This window comes from Embiotoca jacksoni, unplaced genomic scaffold (assembly GCF_022577435.1).
Source record: "Embiotoca jacksoni isolate LCO1_2020_lvr unplaced genomic scaffold, fEmbJac1.0.p SCAF_96, whole genome shotgun sequence".
NCBI classification, from domain to species: Eukaryota; Metazoa; Chordata; class Actinopteri; family Embiotocidae; genus Embiotoca; species Embiotoca jacksoni.
The window spans coordinates 555,637-575,327 of NW_027185454.1; the positions used below are offsets into that span (position 1 = coordinate 555,637).

At 42.1% G+C, this 19,691-nt stretch overlaps 2 protein-coding genes across 5 annotated transcripts; one reads left to right on the forward strand and one right to left on the reverse strand.

The window, feature by feature from the left end:
• The first annotated feature begins 534 nt into the window (after positions 1-534).
• Positions 535-5,345, forward strand: baalcb (BAALC binder of MAP3K1 and KLF4 b). Of its 3 annotated transcripts, none has more exons than XM_069142046.1 (5): positions 535-876; positions 2,554-2,764; positions 2,962-3,183; positions 4,467-4,666; positions 5,181-5,345. In XM_069142046.1, the coding sequence occupies exons 3-5, from the start codon at positions 3,003-3,005 to the stop codon at positions 5,343-5,345; spliced, it is 546 nt and encodes a 181-aa protein (XP_068998147.1). In that variant the 5' UTR covers positions 535-876; positions 2,554-2,764; positions 2,962-3,002. The 3 variants fall into 3 exon arrangements, with proteins under 3 accessions (XP_068998147.1, XP_068998148.1, XP_068998149.1); XM_069142047.1 differs by having other exon boundaries at positions 2,967-3,183; XM_069142048.1 differs by lacking the exon at positions 2,554-2,764.
• A 7-nt stretch (positions 5,346-5,352) lies between these two features.
• On the reverse strand, positions 5,353-8,923 carry nme6 (NME/NM23 nucleoside diphosphate kinase 6). 2 transcript variants are annotated; one of them, XM_069142044.1, is made up of 6 exons: positions 8,854-8,923; positions 8,618-8,718; positions 8,154-8,256; positions 7,813-7,852; positions 6,915-7,075; positions 5,353-6,550 (listed from the first exon to the last, which is right to left on the reverse strand). In XM_069142044.1, the coding sequence occupies exons 2-6, from the start codon at positions 8,708-8,710 to the stop codon at positions 6,399-6,401; spliced, it is 549 nt and encodes a 182-aa protein (XP_068998145.1). In that variant the 5' UTR covers positions 8,711-8,718; positions 8,854-8,923; the 3' UTR covers positions 5,353-6,398. The 2 variants fall into 2 exon arrangements, with proteins under 2 accessions (XP_068998145.1, XP_068998146.1); XM_069142045.1 differs by having other exon boundaries at positions 8,884-8,913.
• Between the last annotated feature and the right edge of the window lie 10,768 nt (positions 8,924-19,691).

Below are 19,691 nucleotides of genomic sequence, written 5' to 3' on the forward strand. Positions count from 1 at the left end.
ATTATTCAAGGTAAATGTCATCAGTATAGACAGTTTGACCTGTTGTGGGGAAAGTACAGGTTTATTAGTGAAGGCTGCATTCCACTTAGGGCAGGTCCTGCTTTTTGTGCATGCTGGTTCATTGCCGTTGCTGACTGGGACACTTAATGGAACTGACCCATCATTAATGCACATGTGCTTTACCTATGATAACAAGTCACAATGTCTGCAGTGAAAAGGGACTGTAGGTTTTTGTATATTCAGTCAGTAAAGCACTAAAATAGAATCTTTTTTTTTTTTTCAAACTTAGTACTGCAGCCTTTATTTTTGTGTACAGTAAATGTAATTTATTGATTGCCAACAAACCGCAAAGGACCAAAGTGCAGCTCTATTACTGGTTACGAAGCAGAACATGTGCTCAATGCAATCACCACAGAGGACCGTTATACTATTTAAGTTTACCTGGCAACAGCTGAGGTAACCCCCTCCCCCCCCCCCCCCAGCCTCCCCCTCCCCCCGGCCTCCCCCTCCCCTCCTTATATTTCAATCCGAAGACAGACAGATAGTCCGTCGTGTTCTCGACCAGACGATGGACGATTTTAACATCTACTGTCCACCTTTGATGTTGTTACGGAGGATGAATGAGGAGGCTGGTGGTGCGAACAGACGCGCTGTTGTGTGTTAGAGGCCGGTGTGTGTGTGTGTGTGTGTGTGTGTGTGTGTGTGTGTGTGTGTGTGTGTGTGTGTGTGTGTGTGTGCGTGTGTGTGTGTGTGTGCGTGTGTGTGTGCGTGTGCGTGTGTGTGTGTGCCATCATTAACAATGTTACAAGTCTGAGTGGCAGACGACACGCAGGAGGTGCGTCGAGGCGAGACAGAAAGGCGGACTTTCCATCATCCGTAAGCATTGACCATCTCTCAGTGTTTGATTTCTCTTGCATTGGACTGCGTCGTTTCTGTCGTTAATATTTACAGCTCGTTTCGATTTGGTTTTTATTTCACGCTGATATTTTTCTTATGGCCTGTGGAGATGACAGCGGTGCGAAAGCTACCGACATATCATGTTGCTTGTCAGACCCGTATAAGAACGCGTTTTACAGCGCTTTTACCCCCCACAAGCTGCGTTACGGCTGTGCGGTGGCACTGATGCTCCGATTCATTTATTCCAGCCTGATTGTCCGGGCAAAGGCAATTCAATTAGTTAATCAGAGGACATCATGATCCATAGAGGCCTGACTGTGAACGTGTCAGTGCATCAATGATATTCTGACTTCTGATTCTGATTTTAGGTAGACTCAATTACCCCGATTGAGAAGTGATTAAGACAGAATTGGTTTTTATTATAAGGATTGTTTAAGGTGGATTGATCCAATTATAGTTGGTCTCTAGATAGATAGATAGATAGATAGATAGATAGATAGATAGATAGATAGATAGACTTTATGCAGTCTACTCAGTGTTAACGGTAAACGTTGTCAATTGAAGCAATACATTCCTGAGTATACTGACCAAGACAGCTGAGCTTTTCTGACTCTTCCTGTTAACAGACCATGCCAGCGATGCCAACATGTACCAGGATGCATTGCGGCAAGCTTCTGATGCCAAACCCCAAAATCAGTTGGTTTCTTTCACCAAGTCTTCCCACTCTTTAGCACCCACTCAAAAAAAAACAACTATAAGTTGCCAATTGATATTGTTTGTATAAAGCAAAAGAAAGGAGGTGTTGTACTGATCATATGCTGAAACATTAGCAGCTATTGTAAACACAAACAACACATCCTGTTGAGAAAACGGTTTGTCCAACATTGCTGTGCATCACCACCCTCGCCTACTTTGTTGGCCAAAACAAAGTGTCAGGTGACAAAAATCCTCTCACTTGGTCATCTGTCCTCTCAGCCTGCTGGTTTTAGTTGACTTTTCCAGTTTTTCTTCAATATCTCTTGAGAACATCACCAGCACACCTCTGTCAGAGTGAAAAGAAAACTTTCATGCATTACGCACACATGGCTTCCTCGGTTGGCGTCAGCTGCAGTATCCAACAAAAACTGCCAAAGCTGAAATTCATTGCAGCAGAATGATTTAGTTTCTGGAGGCATTGGAGCAAAAGTCAGTTTGGTCTCGGCAGCTCAGTTCTTCGATGGATCCCGTTGGCCATATCCTCTTGCAGGACCGCAGCGTCTTTCTGTCTCTGCTGCCTTTCCTCTTCTTTGTACTCTGGTTTAAATAAATACCAATGAATATCCAAGTCAGCCAAAAACACTGTGAAATGTGTTCTCGCAGATAAGCAAGTTTAATTTTGGAGCGGCCTTGTAGAGCTTTCCCGGTTTACTTAGGCAGCTCAATTATCTTTTACCTGTAGCTCTTCAGGCCACCAACTATGTCACTTTACACGTTAAATGACTTAGCTGGTGCCTGAAGAACAACAGCTTTAGCTGCTGCCCAGAGACGGAGAATTCATTAAGACATCCACATAAAAAGTGGCACATTTTTCTTGTAAGAAAATACCAAGAAAACACACAAATTGATGCATTTCCATCTAATTTCCGGTCTCTCTCTCTCTGTCTCCCTTCATTTAAGGTGACAGGATGATGTTTTGATGATCAACTAGCTTCTGTATTCTCTCCTTGGCCTGCTCGACCAACAGAAGATGCGGCCTTTAAATGCTCCTGGAGAAACATATCTGAGTTAATGAGAAAGGGACCACTCAGTCTACTCTTTGAAGGATTGAAGTCACTAGAGACGAACCCTATGAGGACCCTGAGTTTCTCCCACAGCTGTGGGCTGTGCTGTACGTATTATGTGCTTGTGTTGAGGTCATCGGAGAGAATAAAGTACTGATTTAAACTTAAAATGGGCGTCTTTCCGACCCCAAACATAATCTTATGCAGAGATCATCTGAAAGAGTTCCTACCGATATCGCAGCTTCCTGTGATGAAACTGAGTTCCAGTGTGATTTTATTTCCGTTGTCTTTCTCTTCTCTGAAGAAAAGTTGAGCTGGGAAACAAAGGCGCCCCGAGGCAGAGCTATGGGCTGTGGTGGGAGCAGGACTGACGCTCTGGAGCCTCGCTATCTAGAGAGCTGGACCAAAGAGACGGAGTCGACATGGCTGACGAGCACAGACACCGATATCCCCCTGTCATCCATCCAGAGCATCCCCTCGGAGAACTCTGAGGCCGGCTTCGCTTCGGAGAAAACAATCAGCCCCGGTATGATGAAGGAGTTACGGCTGAGTGGATGGTTGAATGAATACTTAATGAATCTGTGAACAGGAGCAGGCATTAATTTAACTGCTGAACAATTTAATGAACTATTCACGGCCGTATGAATTAGCATTTAATTAGGTTCCCACCACAGAATATGGTGCATTTACAACTATTATTTCTAAAGTCTACATCATATTTTCACATCGATCTCCTGCATCCAAATGTCGTCCACTGATGTCTTTAATTGAGCTGAAAACTTGTTGAAATGACCTGTTTTTGGTTCATTGGGACTGTTTTAAGTTCACACTTAGAGCCACATCGCTGAGTAATTTGACAATGAATGGTCGCCACATCTAAGTGGAGTGTGATACCTGTGACATCAGTTGATTTGGTTTTCCTGTCAGGAAACATGATATCGTTTCTTCATATCAAACACTGTCAGAGGTCAACAAGAATCCATTATACATACGGACAATTGAAATAAAGATTGTGGTGACCTTCATGCTGTAGCTCAGACTGAGTACGACACAACGTCAAAGCATCAGCTTTGGAGACCCCTGTTCGTCCAGTGTGCAGTTTGTCGCTTGTGCCTCTTCATACAGGTGAGAAACAGATGGAGCTCCTTCGTGGATTCTCTATTGTTGTTTGTTAATTTGTCTTTTGCACTGAACTGTGGGGGCGTTGTCTTTGAAGCCAGATGAATCAATGGACGGACATAATAGTCTGCATCAAAAGCCACTGCGCTCAAACAGGAGTTGGCTCTCATGGCAACAGATACAGCTGTTAGTGAATGCTGGCAGATGAGCCTTGATGTAATTGTGGAGACAAATTGATTTCAGCTCCACTCTGAAAAGATAAAACAGATCCAGAATTAATCAGCAGCTGGATGCCACAAGGACTCTGTCAAACAGTGGTTCCACATAAATCTAACATGCATGTGCCTCTGAGATATTAATCAAAAAGGCTTTATTATGTATGTCCCAACAACAACACATATTATCCTTTATATTTGGGCACTTACTCTCACATTGCAGAGGAGAGAGAGAATGTGTGCACACATCTGTAAAATGCCAACATCCTGTAAACACAATGTCTTAACCAAATAAGACTTTGGAGTGTTTTCCATAATTGATCACACTTCACTGTTCCACGCTGCCATCGGATCAGTTCAGTGACTCTGACAAAGTTAAAAGCTTTGCTGTGTTCGAGGTTGGACAGGTTGCATTGAACCGATCCAGTGGCTCAGTTGCTCCACAGGACCGAGATGAGGCTTTGCTTTGTCACAGTTCCAGATTTCTTTGAAGACGGGCTCCCTCCTCCCGCTCAGGCGTACCTGAAGGTCTGCTCGGCCGGGTCTGAAGCCAGCCTGAACGATGTGAAACCCGGCAGCCCACCTGCAATACTGGCCTCTCCGCTGAAGGACGTGGTGCTGCCTTCATCCGGCACCACAGTGCAGCGCCGGAGTGTTCTACACACTGAAGAGATTGTAAGCTTCTCCAAATGTCCTAAAAACCTTGAGCAGGTTTAGAATATTCGAGCACCTTTTCTTTTCTTTCCTCCGCTTTCATTTTTCTTTTAAATACACACACTGGGTCAATCTGATGAGTTGTGGGAGACCTCCAATGTAGGTGAAAAGTGTAGAGAATCAAATCATCTCCTTCAACCATTGTTTTAATTTTTATGTCGTACTTTTGTGTTACATTTAGAGCCGATTTGAGCTTCAGCAAATAATCATTTTAGTCTTTTTATTTCAATCAAATTGGGGATTTTTTTTTTTTATGCTTTTCTTTGGAGTATCTCTGGGTTGGTGGTACTGTTGGTTGAACAAAACATGAAATTTTAATGTCACATTGAGCTATGGGAAATTGTAATGTTTATTTTCTGTTTTCAAAATTATATAAAAAATTAAAAAAAGGACATATCTCAAATGCCCCTTAATTAATGCCACAATCAGCCCTTTAAACAAACTCCCCCACTTATTTGTGCTTCTCCATGAACAGACCAAATGGCAGGACAATCGGATGTCGACCAAGCAGGTGACGATCACAGTGACACAGAGCATCCACCAGGTGGACAAGAACGGGAAGGTGAAGAAGTCCCTCACCACCTACGAGGTGATGAAGCCCGTGGAGACCGTCAAACAGGTGGCCACACAAAACACTTGAGTGCAGGTGAGACTGGAAGAAGCCCAAACAAACTTTTAATGATTGGGAACAAGGCGAAGGAATCTTAATCGTCTGATGGCTGTTGAAAGGACAAGGATGAGACTTTAGTTTGACTGAAAACAGGGGACATGTTTAACTCGGCCGTGTTGTATTTAACACTGCATAATGTATGTTTTACTCTACTTTGACACCTCGCAGACATAAAACTGGAAAATACAAAACAGGGCAACTTGAAAAATAAATAGAAAATGCCAAAACTGGCACACAAAAAAAAGCGAGAGAGAGAGAGGACATAAGAGGGACGGAGAGCTACACCACCTGAAGAAAAAGAAACTGGCTGCAGTACGTGAAGGCGCAACAAAACTGAAACAAAGGCCGAATTGACAACATGCGACATCGCATGCACGCCTGTCTGTAAACCAATCAATATCAAGTATAGGAAGACAAAGCTCATGTAGGTGATGGCAACAAGACGTGTGTCATTAAAAGTTCTTCAATGCGCTGGCAAAATTGCAACGTGAAACCAAAACGAACCGGATAAAATGTAAACGATGTAACAAGAACATGAACTTTGGTTCAGACCTTCAGGTGTGAGAATGCCCTACCATGACTTTGAGGATAAATATATGTGTAAAGCTATTATTACAGTATTATTTCACACTGCTGAATATTCACTTTGTATAAATATTCCATAGTTTTGTTATCTGGCATGTGGTCGCTGCTGTCCTCCAATCTGTATGGCTCAGGAAACTAGAACTGATTGTTACGATTGCACTATTTACAGTGAAGCCCGAACAGGAGTTTGTCATGATAAAAACTCTCTGGTGTGTTTGTTTTGTACAACACAGTGTTCACTTTTTTTATCTGGTGATGTGTGTTTTCTAATGACAATAAATTCAACCGAACCATTTATCATCCTTATTCAGACACGATACAAACATACTGACACTTTGAACAACAAGGGTCGCACTTCAGCTGTGGCAGCTTGTGTTGTCATGTGATGAACACTAACAAGAGTCTTTATACTTTCTCAGTGCGGAAGCTGTTCTGGGGTCAGCTTGGTGTTGACAGTGTGTGGATCTTGTTTTCTTGGTCATAGTGTATCAGTCCTGATCTGAACGACGGCTCCTCCTTCTCCATCCACTCGTCTGCAGAGAAATCTGGGAAGAAGAAGCCAATTTCTCTTTGCGCTGACTCAGGAGAATCTGCAGAAAAGAAGATTTGAATATGATCATTTTACAAACGTGAGACCCAAACATACACTAAAATACAATCTTTTAAGTATGGCTGAAAAATGCCATTGGTAGCACAGGGATTTTATAGTCCAAGTAATCTGTTGATGACATTTTTGTGTTATCATACTCTTGACTCTTATTCCAAAAAATAAATAAAATAAAATAATCTATAACAGGAGTGTTTTAATGAGTGAGCGTAGCAGCAGTTAGGACACTTCATATTTTTTGAAACGTATATGTTAAAAAAATAATAATCTGTACCTCTCTGGATTATACAGAACATTATGCTATTATTTTATTGGTTCAGAATCATAAAACTCAGGACTTCTTGTACCTGAGCCGTGAGTTGTATTCCTGGTGTCTGTGAGCCCGAACTGAGCCCTGATGGAGGCCGGGGACGTGTATCTGGCTCTGAACACTTTGGTCGGCCCCATCAGTTCTCTCCAGTGTCGTACGGCGTCCTCTCGGGCTAAAACGTACGCTCGCATCGGCCCGCTGTGGGAACATTTCAACGCACGTTTCAGCAGTCATGAATACAGTTAGTTACAGTTAAATATTATGCCATGGAAACCGCAGTGACAGCAACACCGAGTGCTACTCTTGTCTGTCTGTTTTCAACATTGGATGCTTTCTCAATGAAAAGCCCAAAATGAACTCCCAAGACCTCCTGGGAGGAGAGCTCGGCCACAAATATCTAGCAGATGCAGCTATCGGGTTATCAGTTGTAGCTAAATGATGCCAACTGGAACTGCGTCAAGCTCAAACATGCTTCCTGTGTTTCCAAGAGCAGCACCCAGAGAAAGGTTGCTGTAGCAACTACTGATTCCCGCTGTGACCACAGGAAAATGAGGATGTAATTACAAACACCTTGTCCAATCCATGGGGGTTCACTGCATGTAGAGCTGTTGTGAGCAGGCTGCATGGTGGATTTTTTTTTTTTTAGACAATTGCTCTGAGGATGTTGTGCTACAAATGGCAGTACGCTGATAATTGAATCTCCTGTTGTAAAGTTATAAAAATAAATAAATGTATTGGCGACTTGCTGAGCATGAAAGAGGACCAGCGTCGACAGAGTGGAGCTTTTTCTGTGTCTGCCCAGTGGGTGATGTCGTCTGGAAATCTCCCTATTATTCCATTTTAAATTCATCGTGCAGACCAACATGCATCCAATCACACCGCATCGAAAGATAATCGCATGCAATCAACAAACGGTGTCGCAATCACTGACCTACCTTGACATGAATTCAACAAGTCTCTGATAGAAGAATCGCTCTGAGAAAAAAAGAGGAAGCACAAATATTTAACACTTTTTAAACTCTAAAAACTTTGTGACACTATTCTTCACTGTCTGACTTGGGAAGGAAAATATATAAAAAAAATCCTTTTCATGAATCTTTCTCTAAACGGGAGATTATTTTGTCCTGCGGGCGATCAAGCAACACAGTAAAGTATGACACATACAATGAATATGATAATGTGCAAAATAAGCTGCTGACTCGTTCATTTGGTCACATGGAAATACTACAGTGGGACTTTTTAGTCTCATTTGAACAGGAATGTGTTGCGTTCACACCTGAGTGTTCAGCATAAAACCTCTCAGAGTCCCGTCTTCTCCACATCAGATCTTTGTATCGAACTATCACAAAGTTGTTGTCCAGGATTCTCTGGTGAAGAGCCTGAAAGGAGAACAATAAAACACTGACTAACGCTACATGTAAATATGTCTGGATCAAGTGCATGTAGAGGGTACTTGTCTAAATCATATGGTACAAATGAATAAGAAAAGATACCCCACGAACCCAGATAGATATCCACACGTCAAATTGTGCAATTCTCTCATTTCAAATGTTCAAATACAAGAAATAAAGAATACGGATCAAATTCTTGGACTGTTTTGGTAATATATTTGTTTTGTGGACTGTGTACAGAGTACCAGCAGACAAACTGTGTATTTTGAGAACGGGGGTAGCTGGATTCTTTCCTTTCTTCCTGAAATATAATATACAATGCACAGGTGACTTTATGTCAAACACTGACCTCCAGCATCAGAGGATGAGCGACAGCGTCGGGTTTGATGACCGCCAGGGTGAGCTGCAGCACTTTGGACAGCCGGCCGGTTGTCAGGAACATCGCGTCGACTGGAGAGGAGACGAAACGCAAATATCAACACGTTACTTTACTGTTCGTCCCGTCTACTCTTACCCTCTACTCCTCCTCTGCAAGTCGAATACGTGCACTGATATAGTTTAGATTTTGGTTATGTCATTACGTACGAAAATATCAACAACAACAAAAATAACAACGTCAAACTGTGATCACGGCCTGAACGACTTCTCGCTCCGATCAGTCCGTTCGTAAAAACGGTCCCTAGAAACTGAACCAGCACAATCCGTTCCCACAGCGATAAAAGTGGGGAAAACTAAAATAAAACACCAAAGAAGACTTTCGTCTTGTGTTGACATTTCGACATGTGTCTATTTCTAAAGATGAATTAATATCGCTTGAACCAAAGAGGAAATTAAAGGCTTGAGAAAGTTATCTTTGTGGCTCCTTTCCTCTACAGCAACGTGAAACTACAGAGATTTAAGTGGGCGACCATTTGCTTATTCAAATATTGTGGTAGCCTACTTGTACTTTATTTTAATGTTGTTAAGAATATTGCTTAATATTTTTTCAATGCATTTCACGTGTAAATATAATACTTATTACCCCACTACATATGTTCAATACCTATAGTCAGTTTCTTTGCAGACTGGACATACAACATATAATAGGCTACATTTTCGAACTGTACTTTTACTAAACCCAGCAATAGTCCGCATATACACTTAAAATGCTTTGTATGTGTTAATGCATCAATATTAACAACTAAATATTTTTTTACTTCAAGTGTCTTTTGCTGACAATATTTATAGCAGGTACCATAAATCAAATCCGTTTTTCACTCGCTGATTTATCCATTAACTACAATAACAAAATTTATAAGGCCCCTCCAGACATCTTCGAAGACATATAAAAATGCTCTTTTTTAATAATAATAATCTGCATCTGATATGATACTCTAAAGTTTAGATGCTTCTTTCAAAGATACAGGTGCAGTACAGTGTACGTTCTCTATTAAACCAGGATTTGGCTTCCAAACCTGTGATGTCCAAAATCCTTCTAGCAGGTACAGTTCTTCAACTGATAATGTTTTTACCATCTAGCATGGGAAAGCATATATTTTTTACAAATACCTTTTCTTTATATTTTGGAGTTGAAAACAAACATTTTTCCAAGCAGGTCCGAATGTGAAATTCTCCCTTCATTTTTCTCATTTTACATTTTGGTACAGAACAATGTGACTTGAGGGCAGTGCCAAAAATATGTAAGTTAATTGATCTTCATCATGATGACCAAAATGGAGTAAAGTGAAATATCCCAGTGCATCAGAGCTACAATCCAACAGGGTGTCGTGTCATACTGTAATGAGAGAAAGAAGTCACAATTAATTAATTAGTTAAGCTGCTGAAACAGAAACACGGCAGTGAAAAGCAGGCAGGAACTGGAGCAGGAGCAATTTTTGTCCGTGGAATTTCATCACTGTCGGAGATCAAACATACAGTATGAGTTACAAACACAGAGCACATTCCAGCAATGCAAAATGGCCACACCCTTGAAAAGTAGAGATAGATGTGTGTGTGTGTGTGTGTGTGTGTGTGTGTGTGTGTGTGTGTGTGTGTGTGTAGTTTGACATTCAGAGAGACAGAATAGGAAGGAAGAAAGAGGGTATTGGGGGGTTGGGGGGGAGGGGAGGGGTGGGGGGGGGTCAATGTCCCACATAGGTTTCTCCCACCTGCCCATGTCATGTGGCACGGGGTGACACCACAGCTGTTGCATCCCATGAGGGGGATGGAGAGGACGAGAGGAGGTGCTGAGGTGGGTGCGGGTTAGAAAGGGACGCATTTGTGAGAATATAGCATAAAAAAGTATGTATAAATGATCAAACTTGTAGGTCTTATGTTTTTTGTTTGTTTTACTCATTTTACACCTATTATACAGGAAGATAGGAGGGAAGAAACTGGCGGATGAAGGTGACATGAGGTTGTGCGGCAATTTTTGGTTTATTATCACTTGTTCTGTTGTAAACAAACTACACATGAGTGATGGAGATGAACAAATGGCCGCAGTGTAAAAAAAAGTCACCATACAGTTACTCACTGAGGCATTCAAACAACAGGCCATTGTCTTCTAAGAACCCATTGACCGAGGACATCTTACAGCAGAGGGATGGAGACAATGAAAAGAACATAATACGACCGGATGAATCACTATTACACAGACATCCTGGACATGGTTTGTACATGAGTCTGAATGGCAGTTACATCTAGTATTATTATAATAGCTGTCAAGTTCAAGAGATTTTGGGACATTTGTTGGCCCTCTAGATGAGCTGACAGGATGTAAGACGAGATAGTTCTTGTCCCTTTTTAATTTCATTATTTACCTTTTGACATGTTTTTATGTTCCTTTATATTTGTTTTTATGGGAAGCACTGCAAGCGATTTTCTTGCTGTTCAGCCGCATTTCTCAAGTTGATCTTAATTCAAGTTTACCTTACCGAACTGAAGTTTATCTTAATTACCTAATTTAAGTTCACCTTATTCACTGAGCATAAGTTTACTTTACTTTCTGAGCTCAAGTTTACCTTAATTTTCCACCTTGGAAACATGTCCAAGGTCCGCCCATTTATAAATGAAACAGATGCTCAAAGCTGATTCATGCCTTCATTTCTATTTGACTGGAATACTAGATTACTTGTTGGGACAGCAGACGAGTTGGACCGAACAGAGACCCTCACTGATCAACGCTGACTCTAACTTGAAACATCCTCAGCTGGGTGGTTGATTCAGCTGACGCTCCTCGCTGTGGCCTCCATAAACCCCATCTCTCCTCTGTGCCTGCTGCTGCTGTTGCTGCTGCTGCTGCTGCTGCTGCTGCTGCCTCTCCTGCAGTTGTCGTTCCCTTTTGGTCGGAGTCGGGCAGCTGACTGACTCACGACCCCCACAGGCACACGGGTGTCCGTGGGCTGCTCATTCTTCAACTGGGAGCCCAGTAAAAGGAACATGTTAATATAAGTTACACAGCACCAGGGAGAAACATTTACTGTAATAGCAGATCAACCTTTGAGGTTCTCAGAAAAGCTGGATTTTGTCTGTATTTTGGAAATACAGTATGATGCAGGCTATCTTCTGTAAATGATAGATGTGTCTTACTTAGACTTTGTATTTGTCGGTGTAAAACCTTACATATAGCATTATATGTAGATTTTGTTCAACACTATACCCTCCTGTTGTCCTCGGGTCAAAATGACCCGCAGCTGTGTTCAACCAAGTTCTATTTTATTTCTATATTTTTATATTTTTGGGGATTTTTTTTTTTGGTTTAAAGAAACCCTCACGGCATCCTTGTCACGAATGAGCCCAAAAAAATATGAAAATATAGAAATAAAATAAAACTCGATTGAACACAGCTGCAGGTCATTTTGACCCAAGGACGACACGAGGGTTAAGACAACACATCCTTAAAGGGTCAGTACACTCAAATTCCCTTATAAAAATGAACTTAATGCCCTGACCTTACTGGTAATTTTGGTTTTATTTGCACATGTTTTAAAATATCAATCTCTGAGACACACTAAAGTATGTATGCAGTACACTTCAGTGAGTGTACTGTGCACAAATATTATGTATATTACTTTACTTCACTGGACTCGTAGTTTCCTAGTTTTCTTAAAAAATTAACCTAATTTTCACAGGAAGTAATTTTGGCATCTTCAAATGAATTCATTTTACTTAATCGTAAGCTAAATTCTAAAAGTGAAATTTATCTCCAGGCACAAATAAACTTTTTTGTTTTATGAATTTAACTAAACTAAAAAAAACGATCTTAAACTTGTATCTCTCCTTTCCCAATAAATATCACCGAATTACACACATCTTTTCAAGACATTTTATAAGTAGATGATGGACCTGAAATAGAACAAGTGTTACAATATATTCTTAAATATTATCTGTTACAGTGAAACATTTCAATATTCACTTTTAACAGGCAATTAACATTATTGAGTAATTATTCAAAGCAGTCTGTATATCACCTGATGTACTGCACTGAAAATGTTACTGAACCTCCTTTGTACTACTTTTATACAGTATATTAATATGGATGTCCACATTTTGCTCCACTATCAATAGGCACATATGTCAGTACACAGGCTGATGTATGGTGTGAGATACTTTCCATCATCACTACCACTAGTGTTTCCACTGTAACTATGAGGTCAAATTATTCAAGACACATTTATGTGCACATTGGTATTGACCAACATTAGAAGCATTGGTTTCCATGACTACGCAGGACTTTTATTAGCCAACTAACAGTATTTTAAACTGTATGCTGGATATTAAATACCTGCTATAATTGTTGTCCTTGCTTCCTGCTGAGTGCAGGCCTGTGAAGTCCTTTGAGATTGTTTTTGCAATCAAGAGTGACATAAGTAAAGTACTGCGCAGGTGAAGACTGCCACAGTGTGAGTGTTTAATAAAAGTCGACTTAATTTATCAAAGAGTGATGTCTGTGCTCTGATATGGCCCACAGACTCTGGTGTACAGCGATCTACCACACTGAAGCTCACCTGTCATCCGCTGACTGTTACAACAGGGCCATTTAGGGCGGTACAGGCCCCGGTGTGACACCCAGAGCCCTTTTATGTCCTCATTGTTTGGTTGGTGAGAAAAGTCAGGGATGGGTTTCCTGTTTTAACACCCTGTTGGGGCTTCAGTGACAGACTGGAGTCTAATTAGGGTGTCCATTAAAAGTAATCTCTGGAGATGAAACATGATCAAAAGTGATCTGTACATAGCCTCACCGGTTACAGCCATTGTGCTTTCTGGTGTTTTTTTGGGGTTTTTTGGAGGGGGGTGGGGAGGGGGGTTAAAATAACATGGAATTATTTGTTGTACTGTTACCAAACAGCTAAACAGAGAAGCTCCTCACTGTAATCAATTTGCTGTTCAGTTCTTCAGTCCTAAAATCGAATGACCTCAAAGCATCCATCTAAAATCCTTCTCCCCCCTCTTGTGAATCACGTGAGCGCATTCCCTTCACCTCTCTGTCACCTGTTCTCTCTTTTAGCCTAAATGCCGGTGACCTTTGACCTTTCTGCTCCATTGCTTCACCACACAGGGCTGGGCTGCTTTCAACAGCTGTGTCAATCTCAGCGCTGGCAACTGGTGTGCCCAGGGAAGGACAGAGTGTGGCATTAAAGTCAGACCACGTAATGAGTCAGCAACACAGTACGGCCTTGTCTTTGTTTGGATTAAGCAGCTCACTGTCACTTTACTTTTGTTTTTTATTGAAGTGTTTCTGTTTATAATGTTATGTTTTTCTTAATCATATTTGGGTTTTTTTCTGTGAACATAATCCCATTCTGATTTCGAGTCACATTCGAAAGTGATTTGTAAGGTTAACTCTCCAGCTCCTGCAGGGGGTTTCCTGCGACAAGAGGGGTTAATCTGAGAGCTTTTCTTATCCTGTCCTATAATGTGCAGGACCTGGTCTGGTGTCAGCTGCCGGTTTATTTATACTGATAGATTTCCGTGCTGTCCGCCGTTGAAGAAACTGCTCTGGGTTTAGTCAGTCTAACTCCTACCTGCTGTCCCGAGGGAAATTATTTCCTCCTGCCAAGAGAAGTGTGTTGTGACCTCCCCAGAAGCAGTGGGACGCTGGCAGCAGGATGGACGGCTATGACAGAGGGGAACAAAGTGATTAGCAAACGGCGGCCCCGGTATGTGAACACTGGTTAAAAATAACCTCACTTGGCCCAATTTGTAGCTACCATGAAGCTCAGCCGCTCCACTCCTGTGCAGTCTCTCTCCAATTCTGGCTTTAATTGTTCTTGAAAATGACTCAGGGAATTTGTGAATGAATTCAAATCTCATCCTGAATCACACTCATGTATTTGATGGGTTTGTTGAGGGATTACTTCAGATCTGTCAGTGAACACCAGCCTGATAATTGGAACTCAAATATATAAAGCAGGAAAGGGGTTGACAGATAAAAAAAAAACAATCACAGTAAGATGTGCTCTTTTGCATGATTCATGACATATGATGAAAGAGAGACAGATGATTAGAAGAGAGTCTTTAGCTGATCTGTTTGTTGGCAAATCCTCGGGGCCTCTGAGTGAGTATGTGACAATGATCAGCTGTCCCGCTTTGAGGAACAGCACGAATACGATTTGTGTCTTTTACCATTGTGTCCGGTGTGAGGGCCCCCAGAATCCACTCAACAACAAAAGTCATCTGATACTCCCAGCACCCAGATATAACTGGCAAGGCCTTGGTGCATAGCTGACATTAGTGGAAATGTTGCATTTGTGATACACCTTGGCTTGGGGCCATGGGAAATATTGAACAACTGTCGAATTTAGACAACATCCTGTGGTGGAGCAAAAAGGAAAAAAGGAAAAAAGGGGAGCTACAAAGATGCAATGGGGGTTGCTATTTGTGGAAGGTGAGTGCCTCGAAAATAGCGAGAGCGTTGGGTTTCAATATAAGCCCCCCTCTCTGAGCTCGAGCTTTCTGTGAATGAGGCCCGGGTTCCTATCACACCCATCCCCGGCGCTGATTTTAGAACACAGGTGTTGACCTTAGTGGAGCGGCTTGTGCTTGCTGCAGAGGAAAATGAACCCTTGAGCTCGGCCTGTTTGCCTCCACGATATTGGTAATCACTGTATGGTCACACACATGTTTCAGAACTGTCATACGATCAAAACTGTCTGATTACTGAGAACAAATCAACAAAGAAAAGTCACATTCGAACTGGTTAAGTGGCTCAAATGTAGCTACTTTTTAGTAATTTTCCAATTTTCTTTTCCCCTCCCACAAAAGTAGCTTATTTTAAATCCACTGTTTTGTAAGTGCCATGGTGGCAGGATGGTCACCTTGTGGCCACTGGAGAATTTATTGCTTGTTTTTATGGTGCCACAAGAACACCCATATAACTTATTCACACTCCTCACATATCATTGGCCGTGCTTCATGGACAGAAGGTTACGTTACAATTTCTGAAAGCATTGCCCTCGTTTGCTTCGACTGTGGAGCGGATTGTGTGGCCACCCCGCTCATCTAAATCATCATGTCATCACATAAAACGGATTGAAAATGGTGAAGCCATTTGATAACACTGAATGTCACATCTTCTTCTTTTTCCTGTACAATGGAGCCAGAGTGAAAACCAAACTGGGATGAAATTCAACCTTGGCTTCAGCTGTGACTCACGGCCGACTGTAACTGCTGCACTGACTGTACCCCCAAAAACCCAGTAAAACACGCCCATCTCGCAGTTGCTTCCTTGTTTCTCTGTATCTCTCTCTTTCTCTCCAAAAAGGAGCCATTGACATTCAGTGTAAAATAGAGGCAGGGTGGGGTGGGGGGCTGAACAGAGGCAGGGGTGTAGGGTGTCTCGAGTCCAGTGTGAACAGCTGAGAGGTGTGATTTCACAGGCTGGCTCCCCCCTGTCAAGGCCCTGATTGGGCCGGACAGGAGGCGCAGGAGAGGCCCGGGCTTCTAAAGGACACCAACAGGTGGGAGGCCGCATTGGAGGGGGGCGCTCCTGGCGGGATAGAAAAGGCTGATCTACAAGGCCTGTTGTGGGCACAATCCACCGGGCAGATACAGAGGAGGATGGTTGACCGCAGGAGAGGGCTGAGGGGAAGAGAGAAGAGGGTGAAACTTATGGAGTGGAGGGTTAGTTTGAGATGAGCTTTAATGGGTGGCAAAAAGGGAAAAGGACAGTTTCAGGGACAAGGAGTGAGGCTGGTCTGACTTCTATCTATTTTGTAATAGTCTAAAGTGATTTTGGTCCTAGATTTTCGTTTAAATCTGCCATATTCAGTCAACCCCAAATTTTCTAAATTCACCAGCAGGTTTGAATCCTTTAGTTTCCTTTTACTTCAGTTTTCTCAATTGGCAGCACATCAGGTGTCAGAGCACTTGTTAGATGTTTTGTTTTGCCTCAGTTATAGTCAAGACACAACACAACGTGGCAGAGCCCGACACCACTGCCAGGTGAGGGGAAGCTGAGGTGTGATACAGGAAAGAAATCAGGAAAATTTGGTGTCTTGGTATGTGTCTCTCAGAGGAGCCATCACAGTCTAATCAGAGTAGGTGGGCTAGTCTTTCTAACCGGCCATTTGGTAGGGAGCTAGTTGTCGTAGCAGGGGTTAGATTTATCAAGGAAATCACGACTAGAAAAAGAGTGATTGTGAAGGAGAGGCGGACTGTGGCCTCCATCTCAACCACAAGAAGAATACAAGAGGAGGCACAACAGAGTTCAATGAAGGTGAGTAAAACATATTTAAAATCTATTCAAGCTCTCTCTTTTTTTTTTTAAACTATGTACCCTTTGTATCAATTGTGTTTTAAAAACAGTTTTTTAAGGTGCATTTTAGTCTGACTTGACATGATGTTTAGGAAATACATCAGGCTGTGACCTTTGTCTGCTGGAAGTCAGTATTCGCCTCACCCTCCAGAGTTATTTAAACACAGTTCAGCATCATCACATTGGCATCAAAAAGCTGAATGGACTTGAATTGAGCAGAATCTTAATTAAAAAATGTACTTATTTTCACTTATTGAAAAGTCCTACAGGAAGACAACATTCAGAAAACAAGCCAAACAATTTTTATTTCTTCTGTCAAACAAAAGTTCTACATCTCCACATTTTTGGTGGCGCAGATGATCGAAGCCGCCAACATGTGTTTCTGTGGCCCCATTCCTCTCCGCTCACTCTGTCACAGTTAACCATTGTTAAGCCGGTTGTTCCCGCTTCTCTTCGTGTGCGACTCTGAAAGGGTGCTTTGTGTCCGAGGAGCGGTGCATCCAGTTGTTACCCCTTGTGAGGACATGCTTCCTTATATCCCCATATTAATACACCACTTATGGAATGTAAGGAAGTGTGTGGTTTCAAGGGGACTTCAGCTTCAACCACACTGGGGAGAAGACACAACACTGTTTTTATTTAACGTGTATTCATTTCTGCTCTCAAAGGTGAGGCTTCATTCAACAACATTGCCTGAGTGTGCCTTTGTCTGTTTTATGAGACGGGAGGCGGATGTCAGGATTCATAAGCATGTGTGTGTGTGTGTGTGTGTGTGTGTGTGTGTGTGTGTGTGTGTGTGTGTGGCAGGACAACAGGTGAAAGGCCTATTCCCTCTCCTTCAGCTCACTCAGACACGTGTACAGTTAGCATTACTCTCGGGCGACTGATCGGGTCTCAGGGACTTCTTGCAAAAATTCCTGCCCTGCCCCAACTGCTGATAGTCAAGGAGGATTGACAGACCACAGCTGTCACCCATTATAGCAACCGCAGAACTCTCAGAAAAGGAAGAGGGGAGGGAGGCCAGAGATGTGGAGCTGTCACCGAGGGTGAAAGTTCACTCCTGTAGGCTGGGTCTGGAAGGAAATGGGGAAATGTCACCAGCTGTCAGGCTTCCCAAACCTCGAAATAGGAACTATCTGCTTGACAACACGGTGCCACTTCTTTCTATGTTGTAACCAAGTTTGACTCGTTGATAATATTCTCTTTCTCTCTGTGTGTTTCATCAGGTAAGACTGAAGAAGACTCCAGATGATCTCCACCTTTCTCTTTCTTCTCTCTCATTCCCCCTCTCCATTCTCTACTTCCCTTTACCCCTGTAACCTTCCCTCCGGTCTTCCTCACTGCATGCCCGCTCCTTGCTCTCTTCCCTCTCTCTGGCTCTGCCTCTTTGCAGCTGAAGCAACACGCCTTGCTGTGGCTGGTCAAACGGAACCAAGTCAGGTGTTTCTGTGAGGTTTGGTCCCCTTCAACCAGCTACCGCGTCGTGAATTGAGTCAGCGTGGAATCAAAGACACAGTGGCGTTGTGGTGGAATGCTGCTTACTCAGGAGGAGGTAGTCTGGTGACAGAGAGACTATACACTATCGATTATAGATTTATTTACTTTCCTGTAGTAGTTTGGTATTGGTTGTTTCCAGTGTGGCAATGTGTGTTTAAAAAGCAAATAAAAGATTCCTGACAATGTACATTGTTCAATTTACATTCTTCTGATTTGCTTCTGTCCATTTTTTTAATGAGTGATTTTTTTTTCTTGTTTCTGATCACACATAAAATACATGCAACGTGCCTAATTTTCGTATTACAAAAAGAAAAGAGTGAAAGATGATGTTCATTCGCATTGTACTATTAAAAATACAACCCAAATGTCTGAAGTTATAGCTACAGATATGCTTCCGACCTTACTGTACACTGTACACCTTGACTATCCACCTTTGCATTCACAAATAATGTGGTAATACAAGTACTTTTTGTCATTTGTTTTTCAGTTATTGGTCATTTAGAATGTACAGTGAATTATAATGTAGTCAATAATGTACTCAGAAAAGCAGTGCAGTTGTTGCCCGACGTCATTAAATGATGTTATCCAGAGTCTGACAGTACACACTGGGTCCAGTCCAGAGAATTCAGTACCATGGATAGCGATAATAATGTAAACAATACTCAGATTTCATTAAGTGATTATGTTTTTAGTTGTGCTGAATGATATGTAACAAGATACTCACAAGGCCAGCAAAACACTCGGATGCAGGAAACTCTCCGGTAACTGTGAAAATCTCATGGGGATCCAAATAAATGACAAGTACACAGAGATCCCTGGATGTTTCAGCTTTCAGTATTGCACACCCACTTTCATCACCCACTTGTGTCCTTAGGAAAGGGTTCGTTATAAAGACACTGAATTTTTCACTCTCAGTCAAAACAGCTAATTCTAAAAAATGTAGATGTAAATTTGAACCCCGTAAGCCATGCTACCCTTTCATGTCGCACTTCACAAATGGTAGGCTGTTAAAGGTGCAATACAAAGACTTAAAACTGCACTAGCTATGGATAATTAACATCAGCATGTTAAAAATTTATCCATAACATCACAACATAGAAATGAACAAAATCCAAGTCTTGAGCAGACTGAAGGAGCGCTTGTCGTTAAAATATACTTCACATTGATGTAACTGTCAGGGTTTGAAGGGAGA

Coding starts and splice junctions, on each gene's coding strand:
- baalcb (XM_069142046.1), top strand. CDS start 3,003: ATGGGCTGTGGTGGGAGCAGGACTGACGCTCTGGAGCCTCGCTATCTA. Junction 3,184..4,466: donor GGAGAAAACAATCAGCCCCG/GTATGATGAAGG, acceptor GCTTTGTCACAG/TTCCAGATTTCTTTGAAGAC. Junction 4,667..5,180: donor TTCTACACACTGAAGAGATT/GTAAGCTTCTCC, acceptor CTCCATGAACAG/ACCAAATGGCAGGACAATCG.
- nme6 (XM_069142044.1), bottom strand. CDS start 8,710: ATGTTCCTGACAACCGGCCGGCTGTCCAAAGTGCTGCAGCTCACCCTG. Junction 8,257..8,617: donor CTCATCCTCTGATGCTGGAG/GTCAGTGTTTGA, acceptor TTCTCCTTTCAG/GCTCTTCACCAGAGAATCCT. Junction 7,076..7,812: donor CTTGTTGAATTCATGTCAAG/GTAGGTCAGTGA, acceptor ATGTTCCCACAG/CGGGCCGATGCGAGCGTACG.